The sequence below is a fragment of the Scardinius erythrophthalmus genome (genome assembly GCF_964197995.2).
Source record: "Scardinius erythrophthalmus genome assembly, chromosome: 2".
Lineage (NCBI taxonomy): Eukaryota > Metazoa > Chordata > Actinopteri > Cypriniformes > Leuciscidae > Scardinius > Scardinius erythrophthalmus.
Genome location: NC_138222.1, coordinates 58,992,476 through 59,007,176, shown reverse-complemented (window position 1 = coordinate 59,007,176; position 14,701 = coordinate 58,992,476). Strand labels below are relative to the sequence as shown.

The 14,701-nt window shown below is 37.7% G+C and overlaps 1 protein-coding gene across 13 annotated transcripts in view; it reads left to right on the top strand.

The window, feature by feature from the left end:
- Positions 1-14,701, top strand: part of clcn3 (chloride channel 3) — a 65,117-nt gene that overhangs the window by 45,685 nt on the left and 4,731 nt on the right. For 9 of the 13 annotated variants that reach the window (XM_081359236.1, XM_081359241.1, XM_081359247.1 and 6 more), the window contains 7 exons: positions 1,810-1,890; positions 3,947-4,199; positions 5,359-5,651; positions 7,017-7,203; positions 9,292-9,690; positions 10,084-10,300; positions 12,789-12,864. In XM_081359236.1, the coding sequence (XP_081215362.1) occupies positions 1,810-1,890; positions 3,947-4,199; positions 5,359-5,651; positions 7,017-7,203; positions 9,292-9,690; positions 10,084-10,300; positions 12,789-12,864 (1,506 nt within the window). The remainder of the gene's footprint in view (positions 1-1,809; positions 1,891-3,946; positions 4,200-5,358; positions 5,652-7,016; positions 7,204-9,291; positions 9,691-10,083; positions 10,301-12,788; positions 12,865-14,701) is intronic. The other 4 variants (XM_081359244.1, XM_081359243.1, XM_081359239.1 and 1 more) reach the window with 1 other exon arrangement.

Genomic DNA, 14,701 nt, shown 5'->3' with positions numbered 1-14,701 from the left:
ATGGTTGGTGATATTAAAGTCCTGTTTGTGGCACATTAGTATATGTGAGGGGGCAAACTCCTCAAGATGGGTGGTGACCATGGTGGCCATTTAGAATTCGGCCATCTTGGATACAACTTTTGTTTTTTCAATAGGAAGAGGGCCATGTGACACATCAAACTTATTGGTAATGTCACAAGAAAAACAATGGTGTGCTTGGTTTCAACGTAACTTTATTCGTTCATGAGTTATTTACAAGTTTTTGACCACTTATAAAATGTGTTCAATGTGCTGCCCATTGTGTTGGATTGTCAATGCAACCCTGATCTCCCACTCTTCACACACTGAATGGCCCCCAAGGTCTCCCGATCTGACCCCCTTAGACTTTTATCTTTGGGGTCATCTGAAGGCAATTGTCTTCAATTACAATTACAATTGTAATGTGTGAAGATACGAGATGTGCAGCACCTGAAACTACGGATACTGGATGCCTGTGCTGGCATTTCTCCTGTGGTGTTGCTATCAGTGTGTGAAGAGTGGGAGAACAGGGTTGCATTGACAATCCAACACAATGGGCAGCACATTGAACACATTTTATAAGTGGTCAGAATTTTGTAAATAACTCATGAACGAATAAAGTTACGTTGAAACCAAGCACGCCATTGTTTTTCTTGTGACATTACCAATACGTTTGATGTGTCACATGGCCCTCTTCCTATTGAAAAAACAAAAGTTGTATCCAAGATGGCCGACTTCTAAATGGCCACCATGGTCACCACCCATCTTGAGGAGTTTGCCCCCTCACATATAATGTGCCACAAACAGGACTTTAATATCACCAGCCATTCCCATGTTATTACGGTGTATCCATATAAATGGCCCACCCTGTATATTGGGGAACTCTTAAAGTGACAGCAGCTGCCGTATAATAACACTAATCAAAACAACAAAAGACAAAGACAAAATTCACTCGTTCTTGACTGAATAACATTTGTAACTATATTTCTGATGCATATTTTATTTATAACATGCAGTGTTATTTTACATTTACAGTTTCTGTACCTGTAAATCATAAAACACTGTTTATTTCAATCGTGTCTTTGTTCAGTTGTATCTATTTGTTGCAATTCGCGAATTTTTTTATTTGTCGTTTTTTAATTACTGAGCGTTTACGTAAGGGATAATGTAGAGCGAGGCGGTTGTCATAGCGAATAACAACCCCGACAGGCTGAACGGGACCCCGACGCGAAGCGGAGCTTGAATCAGGGGTTGTATTCGCTATAACAACCGCCTCGCTCTACATTATCCCGCTTATTACATGGCTACCCACCAAATAAATCAATAATTTGACACAAAATATTGATTTAAAAAGGAGTTTGATTTAAAACGATTGTATTGCTTCCGCTAAAGAAAATAGTCCGTTCCGCGTCCATAGGAACGCTCTGTTTTTCATGGCAACGGTGTGTTATAATTCGCAGCGTCTGTTATCAAGAAATAACACACCGCATTTCACATTGGAATTCAATCAAGCCATGTAATAATTGTCTTTAATAATGCTTTACATTTTATATTAGTCAGGCTAGTTGTTTTTTATGATGTTTTTAAACCACAGGCAAACGTTTCTTGTGTAAGTGCTCTTCAGCCTGTTGATTTTTGTTCATGATATTCAGCTACAATTAAATGTTTAGCAATAAGACCAAAGGTGAATGATATGTTTATTACTTATTATTTTTTTTTACCTTTTTTTACCTTTTTTTTAAATGAAAATCGTAATGGTTAAAACTGAAACGAGACCCAGCCCTAGCGTTGACTCCCCTGTGTCTCTCTCAGGTGTTGTCGGCGGCTTCGGCTGCTGGCGTGTCGGTGGCGTTTGGTGCTCCGATTGGAGGAGTTTTGTTCAGTCTGGAGGAGGTGAGTCTCCCTTCCTTCAAATCTCACAAGACCGAGTTTATTTCAGTCAAACGCAGTATAGATTTACACTAATGTCCAAAAGTTTTAAGTATGCTTTTGAAAGAAGCCTCTTCTGCTCACCAAAGCTGCATTAATTTGATCAAAAATACAGAAAAAGGTGAAATATTGTTAAACAATTTAAAACAGCTGTTTTCTATGTGAATATATTGTAAACTGTAATTCCTGTGATCAAAGCTGTATTTGCAGCATCATTACTCCAGTCTTCAGTGTCACATGATCCTTCAGAAACCATTCTGATGTGATGATTTGCTGCTCGAGAAACATTTCTGATTATCATCAATGTTGAAAACAGAACCATGATGCATTTCAGAAGAACTGCATTTTAAAAACAACAGCATTTATATATAATAGAAATATTTTGTAACATCATATATGCCATTACTGTCACTTTTGATCAATTTAATGCATCTTTGATGAATTAAAGTGTTAATTTTTTTTTCCAAATAAAGAAATAATAGACTATCAATATTAACCCAAAACTCACTTTTAACTCATGAATAGTAGTGATACAAGCAAAACTGTATGTCAAAATATACTTAAAAACACGCTCACACATACACATATATATATATATACATACAGACATACACACACATGATGTATATATAAATATATATGAAAGAGCTTCATAAATGAATAAATACATGTATAACCTTGAAAGGTTTTGATCCACTTCAAATGTTGACTACTATATACTGTATATACACAGTGTATATCCACGACTTTCCCGAACTCTGACCTTTCCCGTGATCGCTATGGCAACGTAGAACAAGCCGGTATCGAACTTCCGGTTTACGTTAGCCTGAAGATACCGCTATCAGAGAGCCTCAACAAGCCCAAACAATTTGCTTGGATAATGAGGAGTAGAGCTTAGATCGGGCCCAAAAAATCAAGCCCGACCCTACCTGAGCCCGTTGTGTCCGAGCCCGGCCCGACACATTAACTGTAATTATGAGCCCGAGGCAATTTAGACCCAATCATTTTTAATACGTGGGCCGTTATAACCAGGGGCGGCGCCAGATAATTTTTTAACGTGTGCTGAGGGGGTGCTATTATATATAAATACTTTTAATAAATGAGCAAAAATTGGCCACTTAATATTTAATATTCAATTATTTTAATGATCAAAATTAAAGTATTAATGTTATTAAATTGAACAAGCACAACATTCGGCATTCAATCAAATATTATTAAAGATTTATTATTATTAATAATGTTATTTCAACACAATATCTCGTTATTTCGACATCATATGTGTGCCGAGTGTGCGTGCAATAAGCAAGATGTGCATTTGTAAATCCAGTGAAACGAGTGCATTGATTTTTATTAATAAACTAGTGTTTTGTGTCAGTGTCTGCTGCAAAGATGAAGATGATCATGGTGTTCACTTTTCATAATCAACATAGATGGAAAAAAATTGCATTATAATATTTGAACAAATATGAAACTAAATGCTCTTATTTAATGGCTACAACAAATATAGGCCAACATACTCTCTATTTGTACAAATTGCTGCACATTCAAGTTAATTCTCGAATTAATTTTCAAATTATTGAAAACAATAAACATACCACTTAAAAATATATATACAGTTGTAGGCTACTGCAGTTTTTTCTAAGTAGCGTTACAAGAAACACCCTTTCTGCGTAGAGGGTCCGTTTATGTTGGAAACAACTCCCATTCATAAAATCCTTCAGTTTTCGCGTGTTGTTTGTGCACCTGACAACAGTACACGTTGAACCACAAGGAGCCATTGCTTATCTGTCAGCATTACTACTTGTCAGTAATCAGTTTCACCCGTTTGTACCGCGACGCGAGCATCCCTTGTGTGCAAGCTTCATTAAGCGTTACGCTAAACCGGAACTGAGATACCGGCAACAGGAAGTATCGAGTGTCATGGCGACGCCCATTAAGACTCGCAGGAAAGTTGTGGATATGAAAGGGTTTCATTAATAAATACAAAAATACTCTGTTCAACATTGTCTCTCTGTCTCAGGTCAGTTACTACTTCCCCCTGAAGACGCTGTGGCGCTCGTTCTTCGCGGCTCTGGTGGCGGCGTTCGTGCTGCGCTCCATCAACCCGTTCGGGAACAGCCGGCTGGTGCTGTTTTACGTGGAGTACCACACGCCCTGGTACCTGTTCGAGCTGTTCCCCTTCATCCTGCTGGGGGTGTTCGGAGGCCTGTGGGGGGCCTTCTTCATCCGGGCCAACATCGCCTGGTGCCGACGCCGCAAGTCCACGCGCTTCGGTACACACACTGCATTACCCATAAACCCTGTTTGGGTTGATTTAGCTTTTTGCTATTGTGGTATCATTGTTATACTATTACAGTTAATATTTTACAGTAACTATACATATTATAAATTTTATATATATATATATATATATATATATATATATATATATATATATATATATATATTTGTATTTTTGTGTTTATTCCTTTTTTAAATATAGCTTAATATGTTAGTATGTTATTTCAAAAGAACAGCATTTATCAGAAACAGAAATCGTTTGTAACATTACTCTACTATTCAAAAGTTTGGGGTCAGTAAGAATTTGGTTTTTTTTTTGGAAGTGACAAAGAAATGTACAATGTTAAATTCAAATCCTATTAGAATTATTTCTGAAGGATCATGTGACACTGAAGACTGGTGTAATGATGCTGAAAATACAGCTTTGATCACAGGAATAAATTACATTTTAAAAAGATATTACAGTAGAAAATGGCTAGTTTAATTGTAATATTATACCATGGTCTGGGTGAATACTTGATTCTGATTGGCTGCAGGGTGTCCATTAAAATGTGATAGAGGACACCTAGTAAAGGAGTTCTGGTGAAACTGACTGTTTACCGTTCGAAATTAATAAATAAATGCGCTGGCTACATCAGCTGTGAGTTACCATAGCAACAGGCAGTCAAAGTATCTATACGGACTATAAATCGAGCGGACTATAAATATCTCCGGTTGCTAAATAAACCGTCAGGCGTAACCAGGGAAACCAAGTTATTGCTTGTAAAAACTTCAGATTTCGATTGTAAAACTAATTAAATTATAAACTAATGTTTTAAAAATGTGTTATTTGGCAAGTGACCACGGTTCACACCTCGTCGTCGTCCATTAATACCTGACAATGGACACCTCGTCGGGCATTAACCCTTACATATTTAACAATTTTACTGTTTGTTTTGTATGTTTAATCAATTAAATGGAGCCTAGGTGAGCAGAAGAGACTTATTTTAAAAATATATTTTTTTTAAACGTACCGATCCCAAACTTTTGAACGACGTTGTATATTTAAGTTTTTCTTTTTTTCATAATTTTTGTTTTTTAGTTAACAATAATACCCCTGATTAGCGTTCCTTCTGATCTTGGGGTGAAATATGACCTGGACATGTTTTTCAGGCAAGTACCCGGTGTTGGAGGTGATCACGGTGGCGGCCATCACGGCTATCGTGGCGTTCCCGAACCCGTACACGCGTCAGAACACCAGCGAGCTGATCAAGGAGCTGTTCACGGACTGCGGGCCGCTGGAGTCGTCGCAGCTCTGCCAGTATCGCAGTCAGATGAACGGCAGCCAGGCGTATCCGCAGGGATCGGACGCCACCACCACCCCCGGCGTTTACTCCGCCATGTGGCAGCTCAGCCTGGCTCTCGTCTTCAAGATCATCATGACCATCTTCACCTTCGGCCTGAAGGTGAGATACAGCGTTTGCCGTTTGCATTCGTTACGGTGGTTTAATACCAGTGCTTCATAGCATTTTCAAACTGAAACTAATGAAATGAAACGACACGCTTATTTGAAGTATTTGCAAAACAAATGTACATTTAGGCCCTGTTTCATGGCTCTGGGTGAAAATTGTTTTGTTTAAAAATTAATCGTTATTATAAAAGAAACTTAGGAACTTAGAATTTACATATTCATTCGCTTTTGTAAATGTATTTTTTTATGCAGTGTCCGTTTTATTTACATTTTGTTTAAGAAAACACACACTCAAATAAAATGAAATTGACTCGTTCTCAATTTTATGGCTATACAATTTTAATAAAATCTGTCATCTTGATATTGTTATTTTTTTATTTTATAGCCATAACATAAAAAAATATATTTTATTTATTTATTTTATTTGTGCGTTTAACAGATTTATAGATTTATTTATACAATGGCCGTACAATGTATAAATGTGTATTTGATTTGTTTTTTAACATCACAGATTTATATATTTAATATATTTAAATTTTATAGCCATATTATTTAGGAAACAAGTGTTTCTCTTATTTGATTTGTTTTTAACAGATGTTATCATTAAAGTCACACCAACTGTAGTTGAACTTTGTATATCCACTTAAAAAAATATATGGAATTGCTAATAAAGACTTAACAATAAAAATAAAATGTAAAATCAAAAGGTTTTTTTTTTTATAACCCAGGTTACACAATTTTTTATTTATTTTTTTTTTTTTTTTATACATCACTAATATTAACCAGTCTTTCTATATGGTGAAGGCAAGACTCATGAATATTAATTATGTGTACATGACATTTGCATAATAGGTCCAACTGATTTGCTAAAGAGCAGGATTTTGAATCCCACTAATTGCTCTTGAAGATGTGATTGGCCGCGTTAAGAAGCCTTCAAAGCACTGTCAGCGTGACCAAATGAATATTCAAGTAGTGAGAATTACTGTTGCTCCATTTACACAACAACTTTGAGTGGGTGTTACCACAAAGTATCAACAGTTATAATTATAACACTCCTTTTCACATTACAGTACTAAGAACATGACATTTGCATGTTGCAATAATAAGCACAGAAAAAAAAACACTGAAAATGTGCTTATTTGTCATTAAAATAATGTTGCATTGCACAAAATTGGTCCTAAAACAGGCTTCACTTACTGTAATATCATTTCCAACATAACAATAAAAGAAATGAGACAAATTGCAGTCATGCAGCCTGACACTTAGACCTTATATTTTGTTCACTGCTGTGTGTGTGTTGTGTCCAGGTGCCGTCGGGTCTTATATTTTGTTCACTGCTGTGTGTGTGTGTTGTGTCCAGGTGCCGTCGGGTCTGTTCATCCCCAGTATGGCCATCGGTGCGATCGCTGGGAGGATCGTAGGCATCGCTGTGGAGCAGTTGGCGTACTATCACCACGACTGGTTCCTGTTTCGGGAGTGGTGTGAAGTGGGCGCCGACTGCATCACTCCGGGACTGTACGCCATGGTGGGCGCCGCGGCCTGTCTCGGTGCGTATGCATGCTCTGACCTTTCAGTGTGCCTTTTGTAGGGTTGGGAATTGAAATCGATTCCATACTTGAGGTCAGGAATCGGATACTTGTTGTAAAAGTTTTTTTTTTAAATTATCGATTCCTTTGTGAGCATTTCAGTATGACTCTTCAAGCTATTCTCTGTGCTGCAGGCTTGTGTAGCTCTTAAAGTGACAGCAGCCTAATATTCCTGCTGCCGTCTCTATAATAACACTAATCAAACAACAAAAGACAAAGAGAAAATTCACTCGTTCAGCGATTTTTCTGCGTTTTTTTCACATCCGTAGCAAGCATTTTGAGAGGTGTTTTGACAATTCAGAGCCACCGAATGACGAATACTCAAAAACACATACGAAAATTTCGGACTCAGTCAAGGACCTTAAGGCCGTGTGTCCACTCAAGTGTTTTTAGCCAGCTGAAAACGCCAGGTGCTCTGCTGAAAACGCCAGGTGCTCTGCTGAAAACGCCAGGTGCTCTGCTGAAAACGCCTATGGTGCTTGAGAGCGTTTTGGCAGCGCAGCATTTTTTTCAGTTGAGACACTTTCCTTGTTATGATACGGAATATCCGCGAAAGTGTTACTAGTGTCTCATTTCACACATATTTTGTTTCTGTGTTGATTCTATATAAAAATGCCGATACAATGTAACATATTTTCTCTGGCTCTTGTTTTAAATGATTTTGTTTTGTTATTATGCTTGTTGTTGTCGTCTGTTGACGTTGTACAAGCAGAATGTGGCGGTTGGTCGGTGTGGTATTAGTCCCGCCCCTCCTCCACTGTGATTGGATGGTTGGGAAAAAAGTGACAGTGATGAGCGCTGCGTTTTACCCAAAGTTGAACATTCTTCAACTCTCTGCAACCTGTAAAAAACACTTCAGTGTGAAAAAAAACAACCCGCTCAGCATCTCGTTACATGCCGTTTTAAAAACGCGACACTCCCATTGAAAACAATTGGAAAAATACGCCAGCCGCATGAAAAAAACGCTTTGTTGGACACACGGCCTTGGTGTTTTTTAGCCTGTTGATATTTGTTCATGATATTCAGTCACAATTAAAGGTCCCGTTCTTCGTGATCCCATGTTTCAAACTTTAGTTAGTGTGTAATGTTGTCTTTAGAGTATAAATAATATCTGTAAAATTATAAAGCTCAAAGTTCAATGCCAAGCGAGATATTTTATTTAACAGAAGTCGACTACATCGAACGGCTCGTTTGGACTACATCCCTCTACTTCCTTCTTTAATGACGTCTGTAGAACAGTTCTTTGACTAACCTCCGCCCACAGGAATGCTCCCTCAACTCTACCGAAATTCGTTTATGTACTTGCGCACTTCTAATAACTTACTGTGTTTACTCAGCTCTTACGGTGATTTTCTGAAGTAAAACTGACGCTTCATCTTTTGTGTGATGAACAATAAACTTTATTAAACTCATCAGTATATGTTTGATCATCATTCAGACAGCAGACTTGTAGGCTATTAATAAATAATGGATACATACAAGCAGATGACAAATACGTTATAATAACCGTAATTAAACTACTAAACCATACCGGTTTCATCTCTATACAGCACTCTGACTCTGTAGGCATTATTGTCCGACTCGAAATGAACGCCGTTACTGAGAGTTTCTGATATTATCATCATTCCGTGAGATGAAATTGTCCTGAGAGACTGAGCGCGAGCTCATGAAGCTCCGCCCCCTGTGCCGTGCAGCAGCAGCTCATTTGCATTTAAAGGGCACACACTAAAACAGGTCGTTTTTCTGAGCCCCAAAAAATGACAATTTAAACATGCTGTAAAAAATGATCTGTTGGGTATTTTGAGCTGAAACTTCACATACACTATCTGGGGACATCAGAGACTTATTTTACATCTTGTGAAAAGGGGCATAGAACGGGACCTTTAAATGTTTTGCAACAGGACTAAATGTCAGTTATATCTAAGTTTTTAGTTTTTTTGTTGCCTTATTGGAATCGAAATTAGGAATCGATAAGAATCGGAATCGTTAAAAGTCAGTCGAGACCCAGCCCTAGTGTTTTGCAGTCTGTCTAACCTGTGTGTGCTGTAGGTGGCGTGACCCGTATGACGGTGTCTCTGGTGGTCATCGTGTTCGAACTGACCGGCGGCCTGGAGTACATCGTTCCTCTCATGGCGGCGGTGATGACCAGCAAATGGGTGGGCGATGCGTTCGGCAGAGAGGGGATTTACGAAGCCCACATCCGTCTGAACGGATACCCCTTCCTGGACGCCAAGGAAGAGTTCACACACACCACGCTGGCGCGGGAAGTGATGCGTCCGCGGCGTAGCGACCCGCCGCTGGCAGTGCTGACGCAGGACGACATGACTCTCGCCGAGCTGCAGGCCATCATCTCCGAAACCAATTACAACGGCTTCCCCGTCATCGTCTCCAAAGAGTCGCAGAGGCTTGTGGGCTTCGCTCTGCGCAGGGACATAACCATCGCCATAGGTAACAGGAACACATGCACAATCATGAACACTTTCAAGTCTGCTTGATTGCAGTTTCTCACATTTCTTTTTATTTTATTTGATTAATTGCGTATTTCATAGGGCCCATGTTAAACTTTATTGTTTTTAAATTGTTTAATTTTCAATTAAATTCAGTGAAACCCATAAAAATTTAAACGGGTTATTTTTTTACAGTACTTGCCCTTTCAATGTACTTAGTATACTTATCCACAAAAGTACTGGGTAATACAAGGTAATTAACATGGGTTAAGTTCAGGGTTAGTATCTAGTTAGTGTCTTTACTACAATAAGTACTTAGTATGTTCATGCGAAACAGGACTGTGTGAAATAAAGTGCTGCCAGATGATTTGAAATATGTTTCTTCTCTTTTCAGAAAACACCCGCCGTAAGCAGGAGGGAATAATGCTGAACTCGCGGATCTATTTTACCCAGCATGCCCCGACCCTTCCCGCAGACAGCCCGCGGCCGCTGAAGCTGCGCAGTATTTTAGACATGAGCCCCTTCACCGTCACCGACCACACGCCGATGGAGATCGTGGTGGACATCTTCCGCAAACTCGGCCTGCGCCAGTGCCTTGTGACGCACAACGGGTGAGTGACCTCCGGGACACTGAGTCTCTCTCCTCCTCCTGTGTTGTGTTTCAAATGTATTAAACTAACATATGTCCCATCAGCAGACACACACACACATCATCTGCTGATGGGATTCATGGTGTCATTCATCTAGGCACACTTTTTACACTCGCACTGCTGCGGTCCTGACAGCATCTAAACAGCCTGGAGGCCATTCACAGTGATTTTACTGGTGATGCACAAATAAGGAGCGTTTTTTTTATTTATTTAATTTAAGTTTTTTTTTCTCGTTTAAGTTTAACAACAATTGTGTCATTAGATTAGATTGACAATCTATAAGTATAAACAAATATAAACCCCATTAGAGTTTGAAGAGAAGTTTGAAATAATTGTTTTTTTGTAATGCTCATCAAGACTAGACTGTTGCAAATTCAGATTTGCATCACAGGAATAAATTACATTGTAAAATATATTAAAATACCAAACAGTTATTTTAAATTGTAATAATATTTGACCATTTTTTTACGGTTTTATTTTATTTTTGATCAAATAAATGCAACCTTGGTGAGCATATGTTTTCTTCCAAAACCATTTAAAAAAAATCAAGTATTCAACACTTTAGAATAATAATGTATTTTCCATTAATCAGTTTTAAATCTGTGATTTAGCAATTTATTTATGCCATTATCCAAATTGGCTACTGTGATTAGTTTTTTTTCTTCCTTTTTATATGTTTGTATATATATATATATATATATATATATATATATATATATATATATATTAGTGCTGCCAAATCAATTAATCGCATCAAGTATAAAAGTTTGTGTGTATATATGTGTGTATATGTGTTTGTGTATATATATTTATATTTGTTTGTTTGTTTGTGTATTTATATTATATATTTACAAACTTTTATGTGAGATGCAATTAATCGCGATTAATCGATTATATATTCAGATATGTATTTAATATTGTCAAAGGTTAAAAAATATCTATACATATGTAGTCTTTGCTTTAATGCATACTAAAAATATTGTCAGATAAGTTTTTGTTACGGTCCTGACAAACAAGTAAGGCATAAACATGATCATATTTTGCGTGTGGTGTTTATATCTGTTTAAACCGTGAGTTTCTCCTCAGTGCAGCTAGAGGGAGTTTGAAGCTGAAAGTGACTCAAATAAAGCAGTTTTTCCACAGAGATCCAGCAAATGCTCAGGAAGCGCAAACAGTTTCCCACCAACTACAAAATAAAAGCTAAACAAAGCGCAGAGGAAAAGGTCTGTTAGCAAGATGCAAGACCAGACCATTCAAATGCTTTTGCAGCCAAAAATGCATCTGATAATAATGATTTAATTTGCTTTAATGCAAAATACAACCGTCCAATAGTATACACTTTGCAATAAAGCAAGCAATATAACTTATCCAACAACTCTTGTTTTAAAGCAGAACAGCCTGAAACTAGTCATACGTCTGCATTGTTTCATTTAAAACTCTTGTACTCACTGAATAGTAGCGCGATACACCAAAATCTGAAATAATAAGTAATAATCAATACTCAATTAGTCATTTATAACCAATACTCAAAAATTGAGTTTTTTTTTTTGTGCTGGGAAAAAATTAATCGCGATTAAACGCATCCAAAATAAAAGTTTGTGTTTGCATAATATATGTGTGTGTACTGTGTATAATTATTTTGTATATATAAATACACACATATGCATGTATATATTTAAGATTTTTATTTGTTTATATCTAAATTATTTATATTTATATATAATATAAATTATGTATAAATGTATATACAGTATATACATGCAAATATTTCTTAAATAAATACATGCATATTTATATATACAAAATAATTATACACAGTACACACACATATATTATGCAAACACAAACTTTTATTTTGGATGCGATTAATCGCGATTAATTTTTTCCCAGCAGTATTTTTTTTTTTTTTTATCAGCGTTTTAATTATATAATTCTCTCCATACTCCACTCCCGTTGTTGAAATATATACATTTAATCATAGGCTATAATAACTCTATTAATGACAGATTTATTCAAACATGCATTACACAATGAAGACGACAAGTTTAGTAAAGTTTGTACAGCAAAAAGATGCACTGACAGACTAAGACCTTATTCTGAGTTACAGATAACGGTACCATCTTCGGGAAATATAATAATCCGACTGCAGAAACGATTGAGTAATTTTTGCTCCTGTACGGTAAAGTCAATAAAGTTGCTCTCTCAATCCTGACTTAATCCTTTTTATTTCACACACATGGTGGCGGCTAATATTTGTCATTTACATTTACATTCAGTTCATTTGTTTAATTGCTTTGTTTAATTGCAGATTATTTTGATGATCTCAGTAATTTTCTGTTGATATTGCTTCTGTTGTCTTGTTACTCTTATGTTGTTTTTATTTGTTTGTACTTGAGTTGTCGGTGTAATTTTTGTTGCTGAGTGATGGTCGTCACGGTGTGTGTTGCAGGATTGTATTGGGCATCATCACAAAGAAGAATATTTTAGAGCATCTGGAAGAGCTCAAGCAGCACGTGGAGCCCTTGGTGATTAGCCCCGCCCACTTCACCTGTTAGACTCCGCCTCTTAGGAGGGACGCATGAAACTTGAGTGAAAAGAAAGACAGTTCTGAGTGGTTGCCCTAAAATAAGTCGCAATTTCAGATAGTTATAGATTAATACAATTGTATCTGTTGTTGCATTCAAGTTACTTGGCTAAATGTTTTTTATCATGTCTATTCACTTTCACTGATGTCTGCCGGAGTTTTTTACCACCTAACTCTGAAATCAATCTCATTTTGAAATTAAATGCACAAACGTATTGTGCGACAAATCTTGAACAGCAATCCTCTCAGGGTGGTCGAACTGTCCTACATGCGGGGTCCAAAATCAACTAAGCTGCTCGCCGGTGTCACTTAGACTTAAAAAAAAAGGCTTATCGAAGTCAAAATAAAGCCTGTGTTAATGTGGAATAGGATATTCAACGATTTTTCTTTTTTTTTTTTTCATAAATACTTGGTGTTAAGTAACAGAATGGAGGTTTTGTTAAAGATTACCAAGACCCTTTGCATCAATTAATTTGTGACCAGCAACTTTCTCTGTATTAACAAAGTTAAATAGGGTCGCCATTCATTTCATGCTAACGTCATTATGTTTTTAAACAACTTTAACCTAGAAGTTAGTGTATGGCCTCATTTACATTACATGGTTCAAGTGTCCCAATTCCGACCCAATTTAATTTATTTATTTATTATTTCTGGCACCTATAACCTACAAACATGCAAACAGGAAAAAAAGCACATGGATTCTGATTTTCTCAGATCTCTTTTAGGCCTCATTCATATGTAGCCTGGAAATCCAGACCTAAATCTGAAAGATTAATGGTCTGGCGTCGGCTAATGAAAATCGTCCAGCTCGAGGGGCGGCACCAAGCATGCATTTGAAAATCTCACTGCACGCAATTGGATAACACCACGACCAATCACAACAAGTTATCGTTTGGCTACCAGCCGACCTAACTGGTAGATTAGACTCTTGCCGTATCCGGTCGGCAAAACAGCAAAAACGCCCTTCTTGCAAAGAAAGGATTCGAGCGCCGTCTTCTGTTCCTCTTTTAGATAAAGTCTAAATCTTTCATTGTAGCGGAAAGCCGTTTCAAACAATTGGTGTTCATCCATAGCCATCTTGCAGTGTTTACTAATGACTTTGACGTCGTCATCTCGCCTCTGGCCCGCCTATATCAGATAACCCAATGTGATTGGTGCAGCTCGGATACAAGGGCATATTTAATGAGCATCATTACTCGACACCAGAGTAAACTCGCTGAGCAAATTCAACTTGTGCTCTCGCGAGAACTCTGGATTACCAGGGTAATTCACATGTGGGATTAAACGTGATGTGAACCGGATACGTGCATTTGCGTCTGCCATGTAAGCGGGCAGAGCGGATATTCCCCTGGTGAGGAATGAGACCACCTCAGGTGGACACCAACCGTGATCACATGACTCTTTTCAATGGCACAATGGAGGAGAAAGACTCCATCTAATGTTTTGCTGCCCTTTAAAGGCGGTGCGGAAAGCAAAAGCTTGTATTATTTCGTCTGCATCCATCGTAAATCGTGCCGTTTTTACTTCCTTTTCGGCCTTTTCCGGGTCAGTACGTCTACCTTGGGTTGTTTCGCCAAGTTTATAGTCTAAATGCAGATATCAGATGTAAGCTGGTCGTCAAAAACAAAAAGGATCTAGTCTACAAATCGGAATTGGGCATCAGGACCTGCGGTGTAAACGCGGCCTGAGACACACTGATCCATGTTGAACGCGGTTACATTTTGGACCCTGCTTCTAGGACTATGCTCTTCCTCTGCAGACATCACGTCTCTTGTAAG